Genomic DNA, 10,000 nt, shown 5'->3' with positions numbered 1-10,000 from the left:
AGCTGCAAAGAGCGAATTTGGTTTCAATCAGATTCAAAGTTTCCACTACCACTACCCGTTGGACCACAGATGACAGGTCTATCTCATTGATGCAGTAGATCCTTACGAAAGCAGATAGTATTAACAAAGATTCTTGTAAAAAATAAGCAATTGAATAGGGAGAAAGTCAAACTAAACGCAGTATTATTTTAGTCACATTGATACCGCTGTAAATTTTGGTGAAGATTAAATGTTACCATAATAAGTATTTTGTATCTAACCGACAGGATTACCATTTTGAATTCTAGAGGTCACCTTCCTTATCACACATTTATTTAACAAGTCAAAAACCATAAGGCTCGCCGTTGGAAATACTAATACAGATAGCCATCTCATATTGCATATCTATCATTTAGAATGTTTTTGATGTAACTGCATTTCTGCTTTACAGGTGGTCCTACGGAGTCGTCCTTTATGAGATCTTTACTATCGGTAGGTGTTTTGTGTACTGAGAATAAACATTTAATCACAAGTGTTATGATGGTGAGTTTAAGTCCAAATTATCATCATCATCATCATCATCCTCGCATATGTCCAGAAATTCAAGTAAAATTAGACGCAAGCCTCATTTTAACATCCAACACGAAGTGGCCCTTTAAGTCTAAGCATTTCATATCTATTTCTAACAATACGGTTAAGGTAAAGGCTAACGTTACATTTTAGGTCAGGGTAAATGCAGCAATTTATCCATACTCGAGGAGCAGCATTTGGAGGGACACTTTGTGACGTTAAATTTCCAAGATACAAGTGATGTTGAAGTCGGAGAAAAGAGCGAGGGGACACCTCGTGACTCTTATTGAATTCAGTTCAGTGTTCTCCCCAGGATTTTGGGAAGGCCAGGGGGCATTCTGTCGGAAGCTTAATCTACCATACAAAATTAAGACTTACAAAAATAGCAAAAGCGAATTGTCATGCTGTCTAGGAAAACATAAAACTAAAAACATGGAACATCCACCCAAACAGCACATCCTTGCCTTACTCTTTGGGCCCTTTGATTGTGTTTTCTGCACAACTTGCACAACATACCACTACCACTATTTAGTATTATCATCTTCGTTAGTCTTAAGAAGCCAAGGGAAGTCCTTCAGCCACGTTGGATCAAACCCTGATTTTCGGTGTTTGGAATCTGTGGATGTTGACGGACCTTGTGTTGTTCCCCGTGGCTGGACTTCTTCATCCAAATTACTTACACTCTTATATCTCTTTTCCAGGGTGAAAAAAGAACTTAATTTACTTTGACTAGCTTTTCGTTTCTGTTCAGAGGATCCTGAGTTTGTCGAAGCCGCCATTTTTTGACAACCTTCCACGCACGTAGGAATTGAGTTTAGTATTCCATGTAATATCCGTAAAGTGCCCTTGAATTTACGGCAAACTGAAAGACGGCTGCCGTTCAACGAAACGAGCGGATGACAAGTTTCATCACCTTTCATGGAAGGGTAAATGAGCTGAAACCTTATCAATTGCGAGAAAACACAATGCGAAAACACTAGACAATGCTTCAGTATCTTTATTGAGTGTTTTTCTTTCTTTAATTATGGACAGGATCCCAGTTTTAGATGTTAAACTACTTAAGGTCACTTGTTTTAAGCCAGGCGGCAACGATTTTTCAACGAATCAAGCCAGGCGGCCCGCCTGGCCTGAAATACCTGGGGAGAACACTGCAGTTGCATCAAATTACGTCCTAGCTGTTGTCGTTATTATCATCATCATTGTCATTATTATTATTATTATTTCTACCCTTCTCCCAGTTGGAGCAATTTCTTGAGACTGGACTTCACCCAGAGGTCTAGGGTCATCAATTGTCCATGGACTGTCTCAATAGGTTCATTCCGATTGTTTGATTTTCTTCTACCATGGCACCTTTCTTTGTTTTTATTCTCCACCGTATCTTCTTTAATCATCATCTGTGGTAGTTTGAATTTTAATTGACTACACTTTCGCACCCTAATCCAGTCAACATGCTTGTGAAACTACATTTGATTACTCTTGTAGCAAGCGCTTAGTAGGATAAGACATTAATGAAATGTTGACAATTATCAGGAGGTATTCCATATCCGGGGTGGTCGGAGGCCAAGACCATAGCAGAATTGCAGAAAGGTTATCGCATGCCGAAACCTCCACACATCGCCAATACTATGTAAGTGTCCTTTCGTATCATTTCCTTGCACTTAAGGTAGGGAAACGTACTTTTTTATTGAAACGAAGAAAATAAAGGGAAAACTGGTAAAGAGGGGGGGCATCACGGGTGACCCAAGCTCTACTATTCGCATGAGACGTAATCTTAATATCATATCAACATGGCCATTACTTTACATAATAGGGAAATTACAACGGTTTGTATGGAGAAAAACTAGGAGTGATTTTTCAATAAAATTTTCTCACCCAAAAAAATTTGTAGATCCGTTAATTTGTGTTTCCCACTGTGGGTATGGGTGTAACTCCAGGTAACATATACAAGGAAAATACTGTTCAGAGCATCTACCAGTAGTTTTGGACTAGTTTATTCCACTCAATTCCACTTTGCACAAAGTAACTTAATAGTCAATTGAAAAAAGAGGCATGCATATGAATACACTATAAAACTACACAAATCGGATAATGGAATAAACGATCTTTCTCCAACATGTTGTAGATATACTTAGAATCCTGTCAGGCGTAATCCCGTTTCAAAACAAGCTATTTTCCTATATTTTCAGCAGTTACGACGAATACACTGTTTTCAGTAAGAGGGCTCTTTTCTATCTGATCGTCCGATTTCTATTCGCGCAACTCCAAGAGCGACTTACAATCTGATTGGCTGAGCGTGAATTCAGTTAAATTGACAAAAAGAAAAACAAAACAAAATAAAAAAAAAACGTCCGTGTCCAGTCTTCACCACAACATATCTAAAAACTAAACATCTTTCAACAGAGTACAAAACACTCGGTCAGGTGAGTACCAATAAGTAGGTCCAAAGCACCACCGGAGAGATGTAACTTGTCTTCTATTGACATTGGGTGTGGGTAGCCTTCAATAGTCTTACGTGATACAATCTTAGCGTTGCTGCAGCACTTCCTGACTGTGTAGACGTTTCCAGTTATCTTCACTTCCGCTTTCTTTCGTCCTCCACCTAAGTTCATTGTCAGCTGCTTTTGAGGACCAGATATTCCAAGCTGTTTTGCAGCTTATTTGGATAAAAGGCTCTTGTTTGAGCCAGAATTTAATTAACATGGGAAGTAAGTCGGTGAACTTCCCGCCACTGTCTCTGATGTTTACCTTTAGCCCTGCGCAAATCCCTAGAAAGTGTTTGATAACTTGTGTCTTTGCGTCGTCCCTTCCTTGGATGCTCCGATTCTCGGCTGCAGGTGGAGTACCATGGCTACTGAAGATCGTTGCATCGTGACTCAAACTGGACTGCATAGGTTCCTTTCTCTTGTCGTTGTGCAGAGAACGGTGATAGTTCTTCTTTCAGTTACCGCGCATTGTAGCGGAACTGTGCGCAAGCCGACGGTGCGCGCGCGCAGCACCACAGTTAAGAAAATGTGGTAACCCATCGATACGAGAATTTTTGGTTTTATAGCCATGACGCCATCAACCGTCCGTAGGTACGTCCACCGCTCCATGTATGCCAATGTGACCAGTATCATGCTAGTTTACAGCATACACCTTTGATATTGGACATCCATGTTTCGAGATCAATTGACACCTGTCAAAACGATGTATCCGTTGATCAGTATCACGTGACCATAAAGCGGGCTCAAGCTTAGAGCTCACCAAGGTCAGCTGTTTTTTTGAAGTTGCCCGCTGACCAGGTACTGGTTTTCGATTGTATTGCAGGTTCAACCCAGGTTAACTCACCTAAACATATGCGAGGCTTCATTTTTTCGCGCGCCTTTTGTGGCTCGAAGCGGCTACACGGCCGTACTACGTCAACTATAGTTCTTACACAGTCAACGCTTTCCGTGTTCAGGTGGAAAACGTTTGGAAAATGTTTTATTTCTGTATTTTTTGCTGGTTTCAATCCAGTTTGACATATCATGATAGCTGTGGTCAACACTGGTGGCTACGCAGTTATTCAAGTCAAGCATCGGAGCGATATAAACTTTAAGCTGGGTGTTTATTTTTAATTTGCTTAGAGCTGCTTTTTTCTCTGTATTGCAATTTTTGGCATATCTTTAGAAGCTCTGATAAGGTTACGTGACGCCTGGAGGACCGTTGACTAGAACAGAAACGAAAGGAGAGCGAAAGATACCGACAACGACAAAACAGAATACCAGTAATAGCTCATACTTAGTGGAAGAAGTTACTCCACAAATTCTTTCCTTGGGCACTAAGCCGTTTGTTATTTCCAAAAATGAGGCATGAAAATCGAATTTTATTGTCAAATGGAATTAAATAACGATTATCTGTACTCTTTTGTTTGTTTTGCTATCATGCGAGCGAACAAGTGCTTTTTAATCCGTTTCCCCAACTGGATTTTGGTGTGCCTCGCCAGTGACAAAAAAAAATTGCCCTTTTGTTATAAACACGTAATCGCAATGAGTTTTCGTAAAATTAGGGGGAAATTCACTAGCTTGTCCTTTCAGAAGTTTGTTTATAGCACCTAAACGTTATCTAAGCGTTGGAGCGGACCTTGTTTGAAGATCGTCCTTTCTTGGTTGCATTGCCGTATTTTGCCGCTTCTTGTTCCAAGCCAACCTGGCTTGTTTCAATGAAATACATCGAAATGTGAATGATCTCGTTTTCAGAAATAACTTGGAATAAAGTACTGCAGTAAAACTATTTTTTGACCTTGAACTTACAAATTTTTCTTTATGGCCTCTAATTTTAGCGTGATTCCTATTTGCTGGTGGCTATTGACAGCTTAGGGTGTGCTTGTTACTGGGTTTTTTTCTTTTTTTTTTTCCGTGTCGGTAAAAGTCTTGCCTGTCACTCCCCTGCTAAGTGTTGTCTTTGTGCATAGAGCCTTCTGCGCGTATTTTCTTAGGATTGAAAGGGTAGTGGAAATGCATAGACTTCTCTGGTGGACACAGGAGAATTATTAACTTAGCCTGCAATGGCGTCGAAAGTTATGTGACGCGAATGGCGTTTTAGTGGATCCTTAAACAAAATATACCCTTATGGAGCTCAATAATGGAAAGTCAGTTGGATAAACTAGGCAGGCGGTGAAAAACCAACACCTAGAATCTCAAAACCGACGAGTAATGCGGACTTTGACAACAATCTATCGCCCGTCGAGCCCAAATCAAAGTGAGCTGTATTTCTAAAATAAGTTTTACCAAGTGTGCTGTTATGTAGAACACTGAAACCAAATGGAAAATTCTCTGGTAACTTATGGGTTCAACAGACAGAACGAATCGAACACCTACATGGATCTGTGATCAACTCTGCACAGTCTTTAGGTAAAAAAAAATAACTGGCAATGTGACAGCCAAGAATTATTTGAAAGAAAGCTTGTCGTGTATTTTGTTCTTCATTATTCAAGGAAAAGGTTCTTCATGTAAACGGTTTGATCCTGAAATTTAGTTTGTTGCAATATTGCGCATATTTGACACGATTGAGTTTCTTCTCTTCACGCACGCAATGAAATAGAAGGGGTTTTTGCCTCTAATAGCAAATATGTTGTTTGTTTCAAAAAATTGTTCCCTGGAAAAGGTGGCCTTTATGAATTCATCATGTTTTATGATATGCGAGCTTAACTGGATAGTTTTTATGGCAATAGTAAAGCATTTTCGTGTCAAAATGAGGTTAGGGTCTTTCTGGTTTGTTAACTGAATTAAATCGTGAGTTTGTATTTGCCGTCTGCCGCGTAACCTTGATTTCCACTCTCCAAATTACCTCTAGAACCTACTTTTTGCGTAGAATAAGCTTTTAGAATGATGTTTTTGTTTTGCATAAAGCAAGCTAACAAAATCTATACCTTGCTGAGTTCGCATTTGTTAGCGTTAATAGTATTTTCGGTCCGATGCTTCTGTTTTGTGATGGGTATATTGTTTTGGTCTCCCATCCAGAAAATAACCCCGCCGGACAGGGGTTAATTTCAGTGAACTTTGGTATTACAAAGATGTGAGATGCTCAGAGAGCACGCTTAAACTTGTGGTGAAAAGAAGTTGTGAGGGAACTTGAAAATTATCAACATGTCAGCCCAGAAGCCAATGTTTCTCGCTTCTCTTTTATTTGTTATTCTTGAGAGACTGGAATGCTGTAGGTCAATACCACACAATTCAGTGCCTTCTGATTTTCTGTAACACGTACCACAGGCAACCCAGTGTATGCTTCACGGAAGCATCTCGTTTTCTTTTAAAACTCATGCGGTTAGATTCAAGAAAAATTGATTGCCAACATTTTACTCGAAAAACCAATATCGTACTCATGGCTTCGTGATCCATGCGATATCAGTTTTTAGCGTAAAATGTACTGTGGAATTCACTACTTAGGCAATGAATTTTTCTATAGCAGAAAGCAAGGAAAATGATTTAATTATTAAAGCAGCAACCGGAAAGATCAAAACGCGGACAATTCGAAACCTTTTATTATTCACTAACCCTATAGGCATTGGGAGCTCCGCTTTTAGGCTTGGCTAAAATTATATATTACCGTCAGCTCTTTTGCAGTAATTACTGTGACGTGACGCTCTTACGTACTTCCAACATCTTCTCTTCAGTTTCACTATCTCCCATCTTTGGTTGACAGCTGACCCTTGATATACAGGGAAGGAAGCGAGAAGATGTTCTTATTTTGTCGTTTGCAATGCTAGTGTCGTTCGCATGTTCATCCGTCCACCCATGGTAGGGCTCTCGACCACCGTTACCATCATCAGTACTCTTTCCTCTCGATCGAAGTGTTGCCTCATGGTGGAGCCAGTTAATCAGATTGGTCACGTTTTCTTATTTCTTTTCACAGTGCATCTCTCTACCGAAGTCTGCCTTATCTCAGGGTTCAAGTTCCGACAGGAGTCTTGACATGAAAAATGGTGCCTCGAGGTGTCTTAAACTTGATATCCATTGTCCCCCAAATCTTCAGATATCGTTCTTGCAATGCGAGTTAGACTATTTGGATTATCTTTTACAGGCTTGTGGCTGTTTATTTCAGACAGGAGTTCGTCCTTAAGGTTTCTTTTATTAGCAAATTCTATAGCTTTGCAGGTCTTTACCTGGTCCGTCCACCCCCATCCCTTTGGCATGGCTGTTCATCCTTATCTTCCTCATACTTCGACATTCTATAATTAGACACCTTTTTCGAGCTGGCATACTTCTTACGTGCTCCATCTCATGAGGACACAGACAATCTTTCTAAGCCCTGACAATTGCGCTGACTCAAAGGTCCCCAGCTAAACCTTCTGCCATTTGCTTAACGGCATCCGCGATCGCTCCAATAGCTGCAAGTGTAATTGAGGGGCAGCATTAATTTCCTTTTAGTAATTTGCGTATTTTTGTAAAGTTTCCAAATATCCAGGACTCTTTTCTCTCTGATCGTTCGATTTCTAACTGCGCAGTCTTAACCACAAAATATCTAAAGACTAGACGCTCTGAGAGGGTACAATTGGTTGCCTATGGTACGTGTTTGTCCTCCTCAACTTTTCGTACTCATTCTCATTCCCATTCCTTTGTTAGAATACTTCACTAAGTTAACATGATGATTTTCAAACTTATACAATACATGCATATACCTCTGGTTGTAAGTTTAGTTTAGTTTAATGAACAAACTACTGTATTATAAATTTATATGTAACTGTGGCCAAAACTACCAGTGTTTCTTTCTGATTGTTGTTGTATTTTCTATTCATTAATGCATTTTGTAATATGTGTTTAATATCGCTTTTTCTGTCTTGATCCCACTAGATTAACAAACTAGCTATTTGTAAATTTTATTTTTTGCGAGTAATAAAATTATTGTTATTGTTTTTGTTATCGTCAAACGCCCTAAGAAATTATCCATCCGGAATCGAAACAACATTTACTTTGTTCGAACAACAGAGTAAATTTCTTGTCTCCGTTTTTGGACTTTTTTTTAAATCAAATTTTAACCCACATATGCAAATTAGTTAATATTTACAGAACACGATTTATCCACAAAGGCAGAAAATTAAAAAAAACAAACCCTTTTCCCGCCAAAACCTTTATTGAAAGAAGCACCATATTTGCTATTAGAGGCAAAAAAACCCCTTCCTATTTCAAGCAACATACTCCGTTTCAAAAACCATAGGCAACTAAATAGATTGCTCACCGGAGTCCAGGATGAAGTCATTTCCTTTAATAATAAAGCATAAAATATACAAGCTTTCTTTCAAATAATTCTTGACTGTCAAGAATTAGTCACATGTCCAATTATTTTTCTTTTACCTGAACACTGTGCAGAGTTAAGTGCATGAATGTAAATAGCCAGACAAAAGAGATAACATAGATGCAATCAATGTGTTCGATTCCTTCAATGATCGAAAGATGCAATTGCTGTCCAAGTCCATTATTCGTCGCATGGAGGATTCCAGATGTTTATTTTTCACTGCCTGTCTTGCTTATCGAATTGACCTTCCATCCTCAAGCTCCATCAGGGTATATTTTTCTTAGAGATCCACTAAAACCATTCGTGTTCGACTTTGATGCCATTGCAGGTTAATTAAATATTCTACTGTGTCCACCCAATAAAATCAACACATTTCTGTTACCTAGTGTACTACCCCCTAAAACCTGCCAAAGATACGCTCAGAAGTCTCTAGGTACAAAGACAATACTTAGCAGGGGTCCGGAGTGACGGGAAAGACCCTATGGCGCAACTTTTCTGATTTCCGACACAGGAATAAACGGAAGAATGCGACTCAGATTTCGACTGGATTGTCATATGGCAACCCAGTTATTACACATCTGTCAACGAAGTCCAAAACATGCGTCTTTTGTGGTTTCTAGGTCGATTTGAAGTGATTTCGTGGAGTGTCTGTTCCAGTCTCTTCTCTCTCCGTTATATCTAATTAAGAGAGAAGCAGCTCCACGAAATCGCTTCAAACCGATCTAGAAACCAAAAAATACACATGGTTTGGACTTCAAATCGACCTTGAAACCCCTAAAGACACAAAAGGAAATACAAAGTAGTTTAGGCGAGAAAATTTTTTATTGAAAAATCACTCGTAATTTTGCCATTTAATTCGATACATTTTTTCCCATACAAATCCTCGTAATTTCGCTATTATGCAAATTAACGGTCATGTTGATATGATGTTGAAATTACGTCACGCGCGAATCGTAGAGCTTGGGCCACCTTCACTTATGTCGATTAATCAGGTCACTAATAATAACGTTTTCTTGAAATTGAAGGGAAGTAAATGTTGACCAATAAATGCATCAATGCATCAATGGGAAATAAAAAAAGTGCGAATGCCTTTAACACGAATTCAGTCTATGACCTCAGTTTCCATTTCACGTGCAGATGCTCAACCACGCAGTGACCTCAATGAAGACCATTGAACTTTGGAAGCTTTCGGGGCGTACAGTAATAGAAATGAAAACCCAACATGGCCGATCCAAGATGATCCAAGAAGGCTGCTCTTTTTGCACTAATTGCGTAATAACGTAATAAAGCCCCTGGTTTTTACTCACGAGCTCAGTGATCATGTGTTTTCCGGCATAAAAAGGATAGGCTTATCTTAGAATAGATCGTTAATTAATGCAGAAGGGTTAGATTGTATATCACCTTGGCCAGCGTTCTTTGTCTCGGGTCTCTGGCACCCACATAGACCTTTTTGCAGATACGGTGGCCATTTTGATTTCTATTGTTTCGAAAGACATTATGGGATGCTCAGGGGGCAAATTAATATGTATTTGCCCTCTGGGCATCCCATGATAGCTATTTGAAACAATAGAAATCAAAATGGCCGCCGTATCTGCAAAAAGGGCTATGGCCTGACTTCCTAAGCAAAAGAAATAATTATTGTGCTAAGAAGTGTCTCCATCGAAAAGTCCTTCTCTGTGTGCCCTGTTTTCTGCAAGGA

General features: G+C 39.4%; 1 protein-coding gene across 1 annotated transcript in view; it reads left to right on the top strand.

Moving 5' to 3' along the window:
- Positions 1-10,000, top strand: part of LOC137988677 (tyrosine kinase receptor Cad96Ca-like) — a 45,472-nt gene that overhangs the window by 20,836 nt on the left and 14,636 nt on the right. Inside the window, exons 7-8 of the mRNA XM_068834655.1 lie at positions 431-471; positions 2,080-2,176. Coding sequence (XP_068690756.1) covers positions 431-471; positions 2,080-2,176 — 138 coding nt within the window. The remainder of the gene's footprint in view (positions 1-430; positions 472-2,079; positions 2,177-10,000) is intronic.

This window comes from Montipora foliosa, unplaced genomic scaffold (genome assembly GCF_036669935.1).
Source record: "Montipora foliosa isolate CH-2021 unplaced genomic scaffold, ASM3666993v2 scaffold_425, whole genome shotgun sequence".
Classification (NCBI taxonomy): Eukaryota; Metazoa; Cnidaria; class Anthozoa; order Scleractinia; family Acroporidae; genus Montipora; species Montipora foliosa.
The sequence above is the reverse complement of the archived record's forward strand: the minus strand, read 5'-3'. Positions and strand labels throughout refer to the sequence as shown.